General features: G+C 32.3%; 1 protein-coding gene across 1 annotated transcript in view; it reads right to left on the reverse strand.

Annotated features, from left to right (window-relative positions):
- The window catches only part of LOC129218994 (DNA-directed RNA polymerase I subunit RPA49-like), a 365,487-nt gene that overhangs the window by 100,769 nt on the left and 245,182 nt on the right, over positions 1-19,536 (reverse strand). Inside the window, exons 3-4 of the mRNA XM_054853313.1 lie at positions 7,106-7,209; positions 1,818-1,891 (exon numbers count right to left, since the gene is read on the reverse strand). Of these exons, the coding sequence (XP_054709288.1) occupies positions 1,818-1,891; positions 7,106-7,209 (178 nt within the window). The remainder of the gene's footprint in view (positions 1-1,817; positions 1,892-7,105; positions 7,210-19,536) is intronic.

Raw genomic sequence — 19,536 nt, forward strand, 5'->3', positions numbered from 1 at the left:
TCAAATGTACATGAGTATGTTGTGCAGAGAGATCACCTGCAACTTTTTTTAAATGAACCAAGTCTTTCAAATGAACAATCAAAAGAATGAATTATGAATCATTTTTAATGAACGGATAATCCAATCATTTTTAATGAACAGATCATTAAAAAGAACGACATTGCCTACCTCTAGTTCAGATAAAGAGAATCCACTGTGTAGCAATCCCAAAAACAAAGACATAATAAAATTAATACGATACTAAAATCACACATTTATGATAGTGAATATCTTGACTATATTTCATTTTCTTACTTTTAAAAAGCTAATTTTCAAACAAATAAACCTGGTAAAGCATTCTTGTTTTTTTTTTGCGGGGAGGGGGGGGGGAGTAGGGGGCAAATGTTAAAGAGTACGTTCAATTTTTTTAACCTTTTTTTCGCCCTAGAAAAGAAAAAAAAGAAAAAAACAGGTCTTCTAGTTGCATTTTCACTAAAATAGCTGCTGCATTTTGTTACAATTGATTGCAAAATAGTCTTTGTTGCCCATATTTCACTAAAATAGTAGCCATAATCATCTTTGCTTCAATATAGTAGCCTCAGTTGTCAGTGATGATGTCAGAAAATGTATATTTCAATTCAAAATTCAAAAATATTTTTCTGCTGTGCAAACAAAAGTACAAAGAATATTTCAGGGAATTTACAGGACTTTATCTTAATTACACGATTTCTAAAAAAAATTAGAGCGGTCTCAGAGACCTCGCATCCCCTGTTGTGTCCTCTTTTTTTCACCTCCCCTGTTACGGGTTTAAAAAAAAGGCTTTTTTTTCCACATTTAAACTGACACTTAAAAAAAAGTCCTAGTTGTCATGAGTCAAAGAAACTGATCTTTTATGTTTTGTTCTCACAGAAACTCATTTCCATGTGCATATTATTATTTACAAATGTTTTATGGCTCATACATATTTTTAGCGGTTTAAATAATTTGCAGGATGAAATTTAACAAGATAATAAAAAGTAAAGTTTCTATATTTTATTTTAAATGTCTTTAATTTAAGACTAAAGTACCCAAATGTTATTATCTCAATTGTCCCCACTGTTAGTAAAAACTAAGCAAAAATTATTTGTAAGCAAACAAACAAGTACACAATTTGGTGGTTTTATTTTTAAATATTGATGAAGTTAAGGGGGAAAAAAACATTTAAAATTAAACTTTCATTACAAATTAGTCAACATAATCATTTTTAAATTTGTTCCCAGTTGTTAGTGCTATTATATTGTTAATGCATAATTATTTTTTAGAAAAAGCTGAAGAGAAACTTAAAAAGGAAATTGCGAAAAAGCAAAAAATGTGGAGAGCTTCCCTGCCCATTACAAAGTTGAAGGTATAATCTGTAATTTTTGTTTTAGAAGCAGAAAATAGGAAAGGAAGCACGAAGTCTCATTTCATTATCCAAAAAGTTCAAAGAATAGATTTTTATTGAATTTTTTTTCTCCCTACATTATTACCAGATGACCTGCCGGATATCTGTCTTAAAACTGTTGGGTATACAGTCTGAAGTGGAGTGACTGAATCGGATACTGGATAGTTAAAAATCAATTGGATACCAAATAGATACTACATATCCAGAGCATCCCTATTGAAAAGTTCAACATTCATTGCAATACTTTTTCTTTACACTACTTTTATAAAAATGAACAAAAATTATGCAAAACTAATAATATCTTTCACTAGAGCATTATACATATTATTCAAGTAGATGAAAAGTAATCAGTATTTCATGAAAGTATTTTGAACAAAGAAATAAATATCATATTTTAATTAGAAACAAAACTTACACTGATGAAGTAACGTTTGTCAATTCATTGTTGTAGTTATATCCAACGTAGGTTAATCTGCCATTATTTACCACCTATGTTAAGAACAAAAAAGTTTTAAAATTATAATGCAAATTCATGGTTAACAATTAATAGAGATAAGCATAAAAAAATAATGTTTTTTAAAATCTAGAGTGGACTCTCATTAATCTGGCCGAATAGGTGATTCAGGTCGTCTGAATTAATGAAAGTACAGATTAAACAAAATAACCAATAAATTGATGCTAAGCTACATAAATAAACTACTGTGCACAGTAAAAGTTGTATTTTGAATTCAAGAAAACGAAATCTAAAACTGCATTAGAGGAAAAAAGGTGTTGTATGTTCAAACATATATTTTAAATGCCTACAAAAATACATTATTGCGCTAACTCTCCTTTTATTTATACAGCATTTACATCTAAATGGATGCCTAGATTAAGTGAAGACTGGTTTAATTAGGTTCTGGATTAATGAGGCTTACTGTAATTGCAATGCACACATTAATTTTTTTAATGAATGATTGCATTCATATATCAGCCAGCAACAACATATTTTTTTATTACTTCATACTTCCTTACGTATTGCAGATCTTACGGTATTAAATGTGTTGGTTTGTAAAGCTTTTGTACAAAGTTATATTGAAAAATTCGTCTCGTCCTTAATTTTTGCACACCAGTGTATATGGTTTCTTGCATACGTGGTTAACTTCTTTTGCGGCTTCAAATTGTGAAATGGTACTTCAACTGCAAGCCTTCAAGTTATAGGCTCACTTTCATCAGAACAGATTTTGATGCAGATTAAATAATTGCTATATATTGCTAAATTGATGTTATGTGTGAGCACTTAACATAAAAACACTTTGTTCTGTTGCTGTTGTCGTGCCTCACAACTATGGGAAAGAGGGATGCCATTGCCTCAGGGTGGACTTCTAATAAAGCAACACATAGTACAATTTTTTATTTACACACAAGACAACACATGAAACATTTTACATCACAAGAGAGAGGAAAAAAACACACAGGGCAACTAGGAATTGAACCTCCAACCTCACACATACGAAGCATGTATTTTCACTGCCCGGCCACAGAGGTTCCGAACATAACGCTTTGGGGCACCAATATATTGTTTGCTTTAAAAATACTCTTAGTCTTTTAAAATGAAGCACTCACTTGAAGTGCCAATACATATTTTAAAGTCAATGAGAGTCGAGTTAATGAAACAACCAACTTTCTATATCATTGGTAAAATTATTTCCAGGCGAGATGGATAGTGGCGCCTTTCTGAACATTTCCAATCGCTCTTGAACTTAAGTGGCAGTTGAAAACTCATACATTGAGTGGTAAACAATATATCGTATCACATTAAAAAGGTCCCCCGTACTTATCACTATTTGTGGTTTAACCGATTAAATGAGGGGCAGAAGACGGCTCTGTTTCCGATCTAGACCAGAAGTCTAGTAATCCCTGATCCAAGTATCAATTCCCTTGAAGGACTTTGCGACCACTACATAGGGGAGACTGGGGAGGTTCGACTACACAAGAGGTTTGACCCACCCTATCCTTTTCATATTTAAACAAATTTTTAACTGATGAGTACTGGAAGGCAGCATGATATTGAGTCAAATCAAAAGCCGTTTCTATTTTTTAGCCAATTTGAAGTACAATTAAGAATAAATCACATGTAATAGTTTTTTCACTCAAAAAAATAAAATTTTTCGTTGCAAGTTCATCTCCCCTATGTGATTTGCCATTCAATTTTACAGAAATAAGTTGCATTATTTATATACTCTGATTAATGTGCTAAAAGCCTGTATATTTAGTTGAAAAATTCACAATTTATTTTAATACATTTTTTATTATATTTTCTAAAATGGCTATTAAGGGAGGTTCGACTGCGGTCAAACTCTTCGTTTGATGGTGTAACATTTTTAAAACAACGTATTTTATTTATTTGTTTCAAGTAAGATTGTGTTTAGTTCAAATGAAATAAATGTTGCTCTTAACTTGTAATTTGAGTCACTTAACATAGTATATATAATAGTCATTTGAAACACTTCCTGTTTGTGAATAATTATGATCAAACTAAACACAACTGAAATTTGACCCCTTTTCTACTTTGTTTAATACACTTAATGAGATATTCAACCCATACAGGCCCTTATTAATCCAATTCACAACTCGTAACACCTGAACAGCAGCGCCGCTTTGCCAAAGCAGGGCCTAGAAAAGTCAAAGGAGGTAGAAAACAGATCACATTGAGAATTTTGACAGACACCCTTGTCAAAGCTGAAGTAGAAAAATGCTTAATATGAAAAATAGTAAGAAAATGTCTAAAAATATTTTTAAAAAGCAAAACGAAGATTACACTTGTTTTTAGACAGTGAGTAAAAACGTGAAATATTCTCATGTCATTAAATAAATTTATGGTTTTTCATTTTATATAATTGTTGCTTATATCATATAATAGTAGTAAATCAGATACATTAACATTTCAGTATAGTTTTTATAACTTTTATCCTCGTTCGGTAAAACCTCCCTTATGGTGGGACAAACCTTCCTCAAGTGGGGAGGTTTGATTCAGTTTGGACTCCTGAAAAATTGTTAATAAAAAAAATATATTTAAATTTAGATAAAAAACAACAATGTAAAAAGTTGCTGAGATTTATTTCCTCTCGAAAAAAGTCAGCTAGGAATTTTTCTTATGGAAACTTTTTTTTTAAATACCTTTGTAAAAAGTGGGTCAAACCTCTCCAGCTTCCCCTATTTAATGTGCCCTAACCACCATTAACTAACATGGAATATTTTTGATTCGCTGGAATTGAAACTAGGATTCTTCAGTTACGAGTCCCAATGCTTTACCAATCGGGCCAAAACAGCTTGGTAAATAATACAACAACCTTTGCATGTTGCTTAACATATGGCTGTACTGGCCTGATTGGTAGGGTTTTGAATTCGTAACTGAAAGGTCGACCGTGCACTCTAGTGGTCATCACTATTGTGCACGGAGATGGTTCCCGTTTAATCTGTCGTGGACACGAAGGCATACAAGTTCTCCTTCCAATTTGATACCTCTGAGGATTCTGGATTAGGGATCGCCAGGCTTCTGGTCTGGATTCAAAAACAGAGCTGCCTTCAGGGTCCCATCAGAACAAGTTTAGCCACGTGTAACAACAGGGGACTATGAAGTGTAGGCTAGTGTTCCAACAAACCCTGTTATGTTTCTCCATGAGATGTTGCCAGATGCACTGGGCCCAGAGCCTGTTGCTTGTCGTCACTTTTGTATTTGTAAATAGCTTCACATACACAGATGATTGCACACAAAGCACCTTGCCTCTGGACACACACAGGAAAGATTTACAATGCAAAGAGAAGGAAATAACACTCAAGGCACTGGCAGGAATCGAATCCATAATCTGCGGCTAAAAAGACTAAGCTTCTACCACAGAGGTCTCAGACTAGTGTTATTTAACATGTTGACTATAGAGGTAATGCTGAGTTTTGCTACTTCTGACACTACAATCTACTTTGGATTTACATGAGAAGTGAGAAAGTAAAGCATAGTATTCGCAGAAATGAGATTGAGATATTTCAAAAAACAAAGTCTTGAATTCCATACTTACAATAGGGAAATTTTAGAATTGATGCTTTGTTCATGCTTTATTTTCAGTGCAAACCAAATAAGCCTGCTTGTACAATAAAGCTAGAGTACAATAGATGAAAAAAATTAAAAATTTGCAAATACTGCACTTTACTTTTCCATGGCAGTACTATTAACCCATTAAAAAATATTTTCTGCAGAAAAAAAGTAAACTTCCAATTCATACATTTTTTTTTTTCCTTTTTAAAATTTTAAACTTTTAAAATTTGATTCTATGCCTACAATTTGATTAATTCAAATGCATTTTCTCAACTTTATACTCTTGAAATTGAAATCAACAAAACTTAGTTATGGATTAACATTTAGCACTGGGATGCAAGGCAGATGTTGCGGTTAGATGGACTGCCTAATGCGAATTCCACAGTACTTAGTTCATAAGTCATGCTTGGTATTTATTTAATCAACCCACTGAAGGGATGAGAAGCAGAGTTGACTCTGCCAAACCCAGGCATCGAACGTGGGTCTGCAGTGTGGAAGTGCAAAGCACTACCACAAAACCACAGGACTTCACTTTAATTTAGAATATGAATAAAATATTTATTAATAGTAATATTCTGATAAGGAAAACAAGGTCCAAGATATTCCTGCAACCGGCTACAAATGATCTTGCGATCGACAATTTAGATAAAATAATCAAATCAAGATACAAATATGAAGGTTGTAATGTATCAAAAGAATATACTGCCCTGGGCAGGTAAATGGCAGTATTTGCAGAAATAAGCTTGAGATATTTGAAGAATCACGCTTTGGGCTCAATACCAACAATAGGAAAATGTTGGAATTCGACTTTTTTTTTCAGAGGAAATCAAATAAGCAAGCTTGTACAATAAAGCTATCGTACAATAGGCGACGAAAATCCAAGAAAAAGAAAAATTTGTAGAATCTGCCCTTCACCTACAAACGACAGTATAACGGCTTGAAACACAGGAAAAGAACTGTTCCCCAGTTTAGAGTCATTTCTGTCTCTTTTTTTAATTTCTGTTCCCATACACAAAAATTGCATTTGGAATTAACAAATCTTTTTGTGTAAAAATACTATGTGTCTATTTCATGGTCTTACTTGAAGTAGTAAAAAAACATTTGACTGGAAGAAAGACAAAGTTGAAAAGGATAAAATAGAAAGAGAAGGTTCAACAACGGCGAACGGTAGAGGTTCAACGTTATTGAAACCACTTTGTTTCTCTTTTAGTTTTATAGGCTGTGTCTTTCTGCTAATAAGCATTCTTCCTTTATTTTCTGTCCAATTGGAATTATTCTTACTTTTCTATATACAAGTGAGAAATCTTTCGTTCATAACATGATTTGTGTTCTAATTGAATCTTTTGATTGGTTTTTAACTTCTTCAATGGTGGTTTGGTTAATCCTCTAACTTAATTATTCTAACTCCTCTATTTTAACAACTATAACTCTATGTATTACTTTAAACTTAAATTTAGATTTCTCAGAACAAAAATTTCTCTGACATTTGAGGACATTCAAGAGAAAAGAGAGGATGGGGGGGGGGATGAAACCACACAGAAACTTTTACTCAACCAGGACATGAAATTTTCTGGATATCTTCACATCTATAAGCACATAAGCTCATACATTTTAAGCATAACTTCACTCACAAGTATTTTTTTCGGCCTCGTCCTAAACTTTTCTGAACTCCTGTAAGATGTATAACTCAAACATCCAATTTTAGATGGCTTTATGTTCCCATTAGAAAATCCAACTAGAAAGATAAAAGTAAAAATTAATTATGTACAGTCTCAAATAACACAATTTGCCAACTTGAAATTCATGTATTATTTGAGATCTAAGCAAAGAAATTCAGTTAAGTGTTGAGCAGAAACTTAAGACAACAATAAAATTTTATAAAAGTTAACCAATAATCTCTATTTTAAAGACTTTAGAATAGAGATTATTGTTTATTTACAATATGACTTGAAATAAAAGTTACTTTCAATCATTTTCATATTTGGGGGGATCGTAACAGATTTTTAGCATGCTCCAAAGGGAAAAAACCCTGAAGTCTTAAAAAAGAAACAAAGTTAAGGAACCTTTACCTGAATTTTTATGTGAATTAAAATTAGTATCTATTGATAACTCAGGAAGATAAATAATCAAATCTCGCCAAAAGCTACATTACTACAAAAAAAGCAAAGATATATTTTATAATCATTAAAAAAATTATACTAATAAATTAATTTTACCAAAAGGTTTATTTCATATCTGCATTTTTTTTTACTCTATTTCTATTTTAAAATATAGGTCTAAATTTTTGCAGACAATTGTTTTCTAAGAGTAAAATATGCTATAATAAAGTTCCTGTATTAACCCTTAGTAGCCTGATTTACGAAAGTGATTTATTTTTAATATTACTGTGTTTGCTTGAGGGTCTAGATGAAGGGAAAAATAGCTAAAAAAATCACAATATTTATTTTACAATATTTACAATACACAATATTTTGTATTCAACAAAACTTTTAGTAAAATGTGTTTACTTGTTCACTTTGCCATGCAAGTAATATGTCATAGATAAAATAAAACAATAATGACATTTGATTTTTTTAAAAATTTCTTTGGAAAGAATATTATACAACAGTAAAATATGTACAGCCAACCTATAAAAAAAACTAATAGTAATGTGAACATTCGGTTTAAACGATTGGTATCAAAAAAGATTGGTATCAAAATTGAAACTCTAGGTTATTAAGGATTAACAGGGTTCATACACTTGTGGTTAAAAAAAATTCCCCGACTTTTCCAGGTTTTCCAGGTTGTTTTTTAAAAAATTCCAGGTTACTCGCTCTATTCAAAATTAAGTTTAAATAGCAATATTTTCAAAATAATCAAAGTTTAAAGTAGAAACGCGGAAGAACTGAAACTTTTCTCCTTAGATTAAAAAAAAAAAATCTTTTTTTTTTCTTTCCTAAATTTTAAGTTTTTTTAAACTTTGTTAAAAATTGTTTTAATTGATTTACTAATTGTTAAAAACAAAGTGCTTCCAACTCATTTTAGCGTTTTCTCGATGTCATGAGTAATATTAGCGTTTTGCTGTAGTGGAGCAGCAATCTTTTAGCATTCGCTTTTGGTCTTTTGGTTCACAATACTCCTTTTTATTTTCTTATTTATAAAAACACAAAACATATTGAGCAAAATACAAAGCTATTTTTCAGTATAAATATAATTAACTTGTTGCATCGATCGCCATACCACAAAATGCATAATAACAAAAAATCAACATCCGCCGATTATAGGCCAATGCCAAGTATCTTTTTTCTCTTTTGCTTATTAAAGAACGCTTCCATTAAAATGTTTCTTTTCTAGAAAATAATTAATTTTTAAAAATTCATAATTTGTTGCACATTTTATGTTACTTTCAATAGTTTACATAGAGATAAACATCCAATTCTGTTTTTGGAAGTTTACGTCTACTTCCATCATGCAAAGGACCAAATATGGCGACTAAGTGAAAAACTTAAGATAATAAGTAGATTTTTAAATTTGTAGCATAAAAGTAGTTATAAATAATTAATAATCCTTAAAAAACTACAGTTAAGTCAAAATAGTCAGTTTTTAGCACATAAGGGTCTAAAGCAATTAGAATAAAAAAAATTGTTCTGAAGATAAATTTTCACATTTTTCAAGAAAATAATTATGAAATATCTGAAAAAATGGCACATTTTGCATTGTTTTCAATAGTTTGCATAGCAATAAACATCCAACTTTTTCGGGAACTTCGGCACTTAAAAAGTCTTGTGTACTTCCATCTTGGGAATGACCAAATACGGCGGCTGCGCCCAAAAATAAGAAGTAATTTTTTGAATTTATAGCATGAAAACAATTTAAAAATAATAAATCTTCATGAAACTACAATTCAGTTGAAAAGATTTTAGCACAAATTGCATCCAATGAAATGAAGATTTTAAGAACAAAATTTTTCATTTCTCAAGAAAATTATTTAAAATAATAATAATAATAAAACAATTTTCAGCACATTTTGTGACACTTTCATTAATTTGCAGTTAAAGAAAACATCCAATTATGCTTTGCTTTTGGAAACTTTGGCATTTAAGGCTCGTGTTTACTTCTATCTTGTGAGTGACCAAAAATGGCGACTACGTTTCACACGTAGCTTCAAAGACTTTCAGATTTAAAAAAAAAAACTATTTTTCCAGATCCCCCCACCCCTATTTTCAGGCTTGTGCTTCCGAAGCAGTAAATTGTCCTCTTCTCTGTTGAGTTTGTGCATAATTCTTATTCACCCGAGGAATTATTTTCTTGAGAACTATTGAGGGTCAAAAATGGCGGCTGCGAAAGTTTTTTTGGGTCGCCACTTGTTTAATTACCAGTTTTATTTTGCCTCAAAATTTTTACAATTTAGGAAAAATAGATAAAAAGGAAGATTAGATCCCATAAAACAAAATTCCCTGGGAAAAAATTGGAAAAAAAAATTTGGGGGGCAAATTTGGAAAATTCCCCGACATTTTTTACCGTTTCATTTTCCCTGACAATTTCAGGTTTTCCCGGAGTGTATGAACCCTGGTTAAAAAAAAAAATTTTTTTTGCTAAACAAGCATTCTACATAGAAATAAAATTTAAAAAAAAAATTAAAGGGACAAAAAAGTATACTTTTACTTAAGATTATCTAATTTCATTTTTTATATTTGATTTTAGAACACAAAGATATGCTAACTTAAAGCTGTCAATTTTATTGTAGTTTTTCTTTGAAATGCATGGTATTATACAACAAAAATCTTTTCTTTTTGGAGTTGTTTCATGCAATGCACAATGAAGAAAAAAAGTTTTTTTCCCCTCTAGCAAATATTGATGCAACTTTGCAGAAAAGTCACATATGACTTGACTTATTCTATAAAAAACCCAGTCCAGTAAAAGTGTTACTTCCAAAGCTCTGGAAGTAGCACTTTTATATTCCCAGGTATCATTTAACATAGCTTTGGTTAACTTTAATGTGCATTGATTGTCTCCTGAATATTCAATCACTGATTTTTCTTTTGATTTAAAAAAAATAATTGTGTACTAATAATGAATGCTTATTGCTGTTCTTAATTAAAGATGATTTATCAATTAAAATCAATTTAATATGTTATATTGGTCTTTAAACTTTATATTTTTCACTCTACACACAAAAGAGAATAAGGTACCTAGTTACAATGTTTGATAGTATTTATCACAAAAATTATATAACAAATGTTGTTTGAGTTATGTGGTCCAACGTGCCCCCACCAGGTGGACCAACGTACCCCACATCAGTCCACTTTACAAGATTCCGTTAAAACATTAATATAAAAAAAGTTTATCAATTCAGCATTTTCAAGAAAATCTATGGTGTTGAGAAGTGTTTAGTGAAACTTACTGTAGAAAATCGAACTGCTCATGAAATTTTTTGACAGGTAGTAAAAAGGTGGACCAATGTGCCCCCAAATCCTCTTACACAGAATTATGGAATTAAACTATTTCGATGATAATGAAAAAATAAGGTTAATGTAAGGCAGGGATGCCCACCTCTTATAACAGCCAGGGTGCCCCCTCCTAACCCCCAAAGCAGGATACTACTAAATTTACGACATAGGTCGCAGAACAGATGTCTGAGCTGCAAAACAATTCTGTTCAAATGTTAGAGGAAAACTCAGACAAATTTTCTGCAGAAACTCTACAGATTATTGCAAAATTTCCACAGAAAATCTGCAAATTTTCTGCTAATATCTTCCAACTAAACAAAGAATTTTGTAAAAATTCTGCAGATTTCATAAAATTAGAAGAAAATCTAAAATTCTCGGAAATTAAGATAATCCGGCAGAAAGCTCGCGAAAAACATCGAATTCGATAAGTCATATCTGCAGGAACTTTAGATTCACTCAGAACTTAAAGGAATCTGCAGAATTTGTGCAAAATTCTATCTTAAGTTGGAAGATATTTGTAGAAAATCAGCATTTTCTGCAGATGTTTCATATTCCAAATCTGAAAAGATTCTGATTTTCCTAGCGTTTTTGGTTCGCCTTTTCCTTATTTTTCCCAATCGATCTTCATTCACTGCATTTTCCTCCACAAAGGTATGTTTTGGAAACATGTCAACATTGAAACACGTCCATCGCCGAAAACTGCATGCCTTGTTTAAGATTTCAATCCTTTTGCATCCTGAAAATATTGCAATTATTTAGAAAGTTTTGAAGTGTTTTATTATATGCTACCCTAATTCAACTTGTTTTATTATTTTAGTAATTTATTTATTTATTTATCAACATTATTTTAATTGTTCTTTCATGCCATGTAAAATTAACCAAAAAAAAAAAAACCTGTATAAAACTATTTCGATTTAGGGCTCCCGTTTTGTAGAAAAGGTTGCGTTGGTTGCTTGTGCATATAATGCTTGAAGCACTTCAGAACAATTTTAGTCAAATGATTTTACTTTGCATAACAATGTCAAGTATTCTGCTTTGGAGCCCCTAACTATCGTGAAGCCCCCCCCCCTCCCACTCAAAAAAAAAAGATTAAAATACCCCTCAACTCCCCCTCCCCACTGCCAGGTGGGCACCCCAGCACAAGGATACTATTTGCTCCTTCGTACCATGAGCGAGAAACAAAGCTTCCATCCACGAGTTTGATACGAAACAAAAACAGTGCTGCACTCCTGCTTTTTTTTTTTTTTTTAACTTTAAAATTTTAGAAAATCAAGAAGTCTCACTAGTTTTCTTTCTTTCTTTTTTTTTTAGAATCACATTCAAGCTTCACTATTGTTTTTTTGCAATCATCAGGTGTTAGTTTTTTGACCACTCCATTATAATTTTTTTTAAGGTTTTCTTCTCTAATCACTTAGTGTCACCTCCCCAACACTTAATTCCTCTGCATTTTTTTTTTTTAAATACTTCCTCTAGAAAAGGAAGAAAAAAAAAGGAATTTTGGGACCAGCTCAGATTAAGTGGAGCTCAGATTAGAGGCACACTACCGTATCTTCAATAACATCTTTGTAAATTTTCAAGGACCAAATACACAGCGATCAACATTAATAAGCACTTAATGATTAGAATTTTGATGGTTACTTGCACACGTATCTCAAATTAGCAATTAAAAAAATATAACTAATGAAAGGTTTGACTCTGATACGATCTTTTTTACGAGCAAAACGTATGAAAAAAAAATAGTACCCAGAAATAAAGGATTAAATTCCTCCGCATACTTCTCCATGAAAGAGGACGTTTCCACCTTCAAGACTATGATTTCGAAAAATAAATTTCAATATCGAATCTGAAGGTTTTTAGATAGGAAGTTACCTTTCTTTTATGCAAATTCTTTGAGATGACATATTGCACACATGACTTTCTGAAGAAAATAACATGACATGCAAGCATTGAAAATGATAGGAGAAAAAAGTTCCAAAATAATTGTTCCCCGTTTCGGAATATTGTTGATGTAACAAACATAATAATCAGAAAAAAATAATGGCAAACTTGATGATAATTCAAATTAGACAACTGTTTGTTGACCAATCAAAAGCCATGAATGGTGGTTATGGTTAAATTGTCAAACTGGTGTCCTGTTGTTATTTTACTATGGTTGTGTTCGAATAGAAAGACCGACCAGCCAAGATAAGTACTGAAAAGCTTTTCTGCTTTCCATTCTGGACACTCATTGCACTTTCCACTGACGTTTTCAAACGTTATAAGATCGTCTCCTGGCATCTCGCAAGTCATCAAGGCTGACGTCACTGCCAACGAAAGTGAGGACAGATTTCTGTATCTTAATATTCTGTGGTATTGAACTTAAAATTTTAAATAACTGATGCTGCCATGTAGTGAGGCCCACTACATGGCAGTGGGCTGTACCCAATATTCTTCAATACTCCCTTTAAGTTTTGTCAGAGGATTTTCAATATAAAAGCAGTGCTAATGATTGAGCAGTAGCGCTAAAGACATGCAATTTATTTGATAACTACAGATTTTGTATGGTTTAGAGGCAAGGTGCTGAGAATTTTGCAGTCCTCTCATTAATTATATGGTAATCGTAAGACGCGAGATCAAATTAAAAAAAAAATACATCCTTAGAATAAATACATTGTGAACATAGATAGCTTTTGCACAAATTTTTGATTATGTCAAGAGTGCAGAGAAAAGTGATGAATGAAAAGAAAATGGGAGTTTGCGCGGATTTTCTGATGAAAAACGAAAAGGCATAAAATCTGGAAAGTAATATTATGAGGAAATATGAAGGGAAGATAAAAAGATTGAGAAATATTATTTTATAAAATAAAAAAATCATTGATATATACAATGTCTATGTTATCAACAGTATGTCCCAGCTTTAAAATTCTTCTAGTCATTCATGAGCTCTTATTGTAAAAGTATAGTGCCTAAAAAGAGTAGTGTGCCGATCGGCGGGGAAAAAGTGAGGTCAGATCTGAGGAAAATCCAGGTAGCGCTGCACTCGAGTAGTACGTTATGCTCCTCAATCAGACTCGTTTTAAATCAGCGATTGCATGCTGATTTCGCAGTTTAAAAGCCCCGTTTTTCGGCTTAAACTTATTTCTGCGCAAAAGACAAATTCTGTAATAAGTGCTAATTGTTACATGGGTGTTCGTTTATTTTTTGAAGCATATAAAATTACCTTATTACCTTATTATAAAACTACCTTACTTCAATGAAAATAGTAGACTATAAGGGCCCATTCATTAAATACGTAAGGGTCCCGAGGGGGAGGGGGGTTGGAAAAGCCTCTACGTACCCTTACTTGGGGGGAGGGTCAAACTCATTCTTACATAATATTTTCCAAGTCGATATTTCACATTAGAAATTGCGCGGTCAAGTGATTTGGCAGAGATTATGTTCCATTTGCGTCTGGAAGGTAAGAAACGTGTTAGGATAAGATGTTTTTTTATTTGTTTTACAAAGAATTTATAGTGTAAAATATAATAAAGGAGTCGCATTGCGTACGGCATGTTTTATTTGTAATTAATATTACATCAAAAAAAAAAAAAGTCGAAAAAACAGTCAGTTTAGATTCTTTTCAGTAACTATTTCTTTACGCAAAAGGTTTAATTTAATAATGTGAATTTAATAACGATTCCAGTGATGTAACGATTCAAGATTTGTTATTTTATCATTTTGAAAAACGAAATGGAATCTTACATAAGAATGGGGGGGGGAGTGAAAATTCTTACGTACCCTTACATGGGGGAGGGGAGTCAAAAATTGCCAAAATCATCCTTACGTAATTAATGAATGGCCCCTAAGTATTCAATAACAGCGCGTCTCTTATTTCTCTACTAATAATAAAGCTGAGTCTCTCTGTCTGGATATCTGTCTGGATTTTTGTCTGGATTTCTGTCCGGAATTCTGTCTGAATCCCTGTGACGCTCACAGCGCCTGTACCGTTCGGCCGATTTTTATGAAATTTAGCACAAAGTTAGTTTGTAGCATGGGCACCTCGAAGCGATTTTTCGAAAATTCGATTTTGTTCTTTTTTTATTTTTAAATTTTAAAAACAGTTTCCGAAGCAAAATTATCATAAGATGGACGAGTAAATTACGAAATTATCCTGACGTGGAATCGTAACATGGGAAGAGCGAATGAACATAGCCAATTGGCGAGAAATTCATCATCCATTATTTGTAAATATACAGGCTAATCAAATGACCTTTTAATTTTCTCCTTCGGGTAAAGTCGTGCGGGTACCGCTAGTTACAAAATAAAACTGCTTCTAAATTCTTGAAGCTAATTAAAAGTATCAGGGCTTCTCAGTCTGAGTCGAAGAGTCGGAGTCGCTTGAAAACCTACAGACTCCGACCTGTTTTTTTTTTTTTTTTTTAATTTTCAAGGACTTTCCTTACATTAAAAAAATAATAGGGCCACTTGCTCCGATCACATATATAACTACATACTGATTTGCAAATAACTGCAATTGGCAAACAGTTGACTTGATTATTTGTTGAATTTTCGGTAATACTCATCAACGTCAAACTGCTAGTTTGCTTATTTTTACAACGTTCTTTAGAACCTGTCAGCAAACGGTTTTGTTGTAGATAATTCTCGAAATAGAAGTAGTTTTTGAATCTGACGCTATCACTGCCAAAAAAAAGTATTTATATGTATCTTTATCATTTATCTCATATGTAAAATAGCGAAAGAAATGTATCCTTAAAAACTAAAAAAAAAAAAAATGGGGAACCTTCTCGTCCCTCTCCTTTGTCTAACATTGCTTATGATATCTTTAAAATGTTCTTTTAAAAGGAAGCGCAGCTTCTGAATCTCCCTACCCTTAATCAGGAAACAACATGACAGTGTTACAATTAAAAAATCTAAATAAGTAGCGATCAAAATAACATTGTGATACATGTTTTTGGACGCAAAAAATATTTTCCCTTTGTCGATATATGAGATTTTAAAGCCTATGGGAATTTTAAGAAAAGCGAGTCTCGTTGTTCCAAATTTAGCGAGTTTCGATGGGGACAGACATCTTTCTCACGCTCTGTAGATATGGATGTCCTGCCACATGCAGAGGAGGAAATCGTCTGTGAGAAATTGGTACCTTCAATCTCTCGCCAAGTGTTTAAATTTGCCACTTTTCTTAAAATTTCGGGAGACTTAAATACCTTTTATCTCGATAACGAGGGACGATAACAATAATAATTATTAATTTTGTACAGGATTTTAAAAAGCTGAAATTCAAGAAAAAAAACTTTTATTTTAAATATAACTTACGTGCTCGTTGATTCCGTTTGTCCGAAAGTCTTATGGTCGGTCGCTTACAGTTACCAGGCGTAGCGTTGCTGGAGATTTCCAACCTATTCTCCAGACCTATAAACAGTAGAGGTGGTGCTACCATATACCGTGCATTCGAGCTCTTTCTCATTTAGGGGTCTCATTGACTCAGGAGTCTCTCCTTTCTGCTTTAAACTCATGCTGGCTACATGACTGGGGCTTGAGTCTCCCAAGTGGCATTAAAAACAACAACAAACGGCGCCCTAAGCCATCTCGATTGATAATACATTTGCCTTAAAATATAAGTATCAAACTTTCAGAGTCAATTGTGTAACAAAAGGAAATTTGAGAAATAAAATAAGAGAATAAGAGAAATAAAATAAATAGAATTGATGGAAGACGGAAGAACGATCTTTTATGGAGTCCGATTTGTAAATTTGTTATTCTAAGTTGTAAATATTTTGTTAATATAGTGAGTTTTTCGTTTAGATAGTATTGTGCATTTTCTTTAGTTAATTTCAATAACTCTCTAAGCAATAAAAAATGCAAGCGACCAAGAAGAATCGACAAACGGTAACAAAGACAAGGAAAACATCCTTGTCTTTGTATCTACAAATTAATAGACAACTAATGTATTACCCTTCAGTTATTTCTTCTCATCTTTAAAAAAGCGATTTTTTTTCTTTTCGACTGACGATTTTTATTTATCTGTTTAATGAAAAAATGTAGCCTCGTGATAATAAACTGCACAACAATTTTTAGCGTTAATTCATTTTGATGTTGTAAACAACCAACTTTTGGGATTTTTGCTGGATTGATGAAACTAATCATATCCAGAATGCTATCACAATGTAATTCATTGATGCTGAAACAATGAGTAAATTTTTCTTCTAAAACTTTGATAAGTTTATGCAATGAATTTGAAGGATATATTAAACCGCCTTCATTAAAATGTTCTGTAAATGTTGCTGCTGCTGTACAAACCGCATTGCAATCATCGTCTAAGGAATCCTTGCATTCTATGCATTCCGTTTTTTTAATAAAAGTGCGTGCAACGTATCCAGCACCATAAAAAATTAATCTCTCATCACTCTTCTCTACAATAATAGATTCGTGATCATGGTTTAGTTTTAAATTTTTCGTAATATACTTGTCAGCATCTATTAAATTTCCCGCTTCTATAAATTTATCAATGTTACTGCTAATAGTAGATACTTGAGAATTGGAAGGAATACTCAATAGAGAATTTAATAAACTAGGTTGGACATTACTTCCTTTTGGAGGTCGTGCGAGATTATAAAAACTGAGCATTTGAATTATGGTCAAAAATTCAGCAGAATTTGAATGGTCGTTAAACCCTTTACACTGTCTTACAATTCCAAAGAGATTTTCAATTTTGTCTTGACTTAAACTAGACGTTAAAAGGTATGAAAGTTGAACTTTTTTTTTGTTAAATACTCAAGTAGAAACAATGTACTGTGCAGCGTTACCTTTAATCCAATGGATGTGCTTTTACTGATATATCTATTATGTTGGGCATGACTCTCCCATTCATTTAAAAACTTCAAAAAATCTGAAATAAAAGCAGCCTCTGGGCTTAAATATTGCAAACCTTTGGCCCTATATCTGCTCGTCATTATTTCAATTTGTTTGACAATTTTTTCAAGAAAGCTCACTGTAGGTTCCACACTTCCATATTGTCGATCAATGGTATTTTTATAAATATATAGACCCTTTAATGTTTCTTTACTAAAAAGTTAAAAGGCTAGGCTGACCTTCATTTTTTCAAAATTATTTGGAGCGATATGAGCACTAGTTAGTTTTGACATAACTCTCAATCTGACTAATTGCGAATCTTCTCTCCATGCTGTCTTAATGTGTTCTGGTCTTACTTCTCCATCAGGTGTGTTAAAGCCATGTTTCAGAAATGTATTTCTCAAGCATTTTTATTAGGTGGGGGAAATCTGATATAAAATGCAGGTAGCGAGTTTCATTCATAGGATGGGTCACTCTAAATTTTACCGTTCCATCGTCACAAATTCCCAATCCAAATTCTTTCGCCCACATCGACCTGTTCCAGGAATCACCATCACCAATCAAAGCATCAACATAAAGGCTAGCCTTTTCACTCAACATGACAGCTTCTAATAAAATTTTACTTAGAATGCTACCTTCCATGTTACCTTTAGTAGCAAACACACTAAGAATTTGGCACCAATCCCCAACAAATGGCTGAAAGAGTAACAGTAGACCATGATCACATATTTGATTTAGCTTAGAAGTTGGAGTAAAGCATCCATAATCAACAAAACCTTGAATTTTTCCATCATTTGTTAAATTCAAACTTTCTGACAGTTTGATTTCGTCGAATTGGATGCTACCATGTCTTCGAAATTCATCAAAATCGCTTAGCTTTTGTTCCAGAGCAGAAAATGTGTTTTTATTGAATCCATATCTTGATTTATATGAACTAATATGCTTTTTAATGCAAGATTTTCCAGGCAAAACTAATATTTTATTTAATCTTATGTGTTCATATAGCCTAGGACTTTTCATTCTCATTATGATGCACTCTAGAGGCCACTCGTTAGAATATCTCATTCCATTGCAACTTTTACGATTGGATGCAGCAACGCGAGCATCATTTGCTAATTTTTGCTTTGCTGTTAACTGTAAAGGTTTCGAAAGTTTCGCCTTATTCTTAATTTCCTTAACTTTTAATTTGTTTGATAAATCCATTGATTTTTTCTTCAGACGGTAAGTTACTTGATGCATGTTTTTAATTTTTTTCGCAACCATACTTTGTAAATTTGCTATATTTCTTTTGTTTTTCAGAGCTCTCTGTGTAAACAAATATTTACGTTTCTTTTTACAAAAATTACAACTTAATTTTTCACTCAATACAAAACCTTGACATTTACAGTGTCTTAAAGATGAACCATCAGCAATACATTCAGTTCGTTTCATTACAGGCAACACAAATTTGAATTCCTCTGATGTACCCATCCCATTGCACACGATTCTAGCGTCAACGTCAATAAAAAGTTTTCTGACATCCGATACTGATTTAAGAACAGGATAATCTACTTTTACACCTTTGACTAAAATAGTAGCATTGATTTGTAAATTTTCTTCTACTTCAATAGTGATCTTTTTATCGTCAATATTATTTTCCACATAATTTTCATTATATACAAAAACTACAATATTTGGAGATTTTTTAAATTTCATACAAACCCAATATTCGTTAGGCAAATTAATATGAACAATTTCATCTATAGGGCAGTAGCAGACGACGTCATCCTGGTGGACAAACAAACTCCAAGTGCTGCTGACAACTA

This window comes from Uloborus diversus, chromosome 3, assembly GCF_026930045.1.
Source record: "Uloborus diversus isolate 005 chromosome 3, Udiv.v.3.1, whole genome shotgun sequence".
NCBI lineage: Eukaryota > Metazoa > Arthropoda > Arachnida > Araneae > Uloboridae > Uloborus > Uloborus diversus.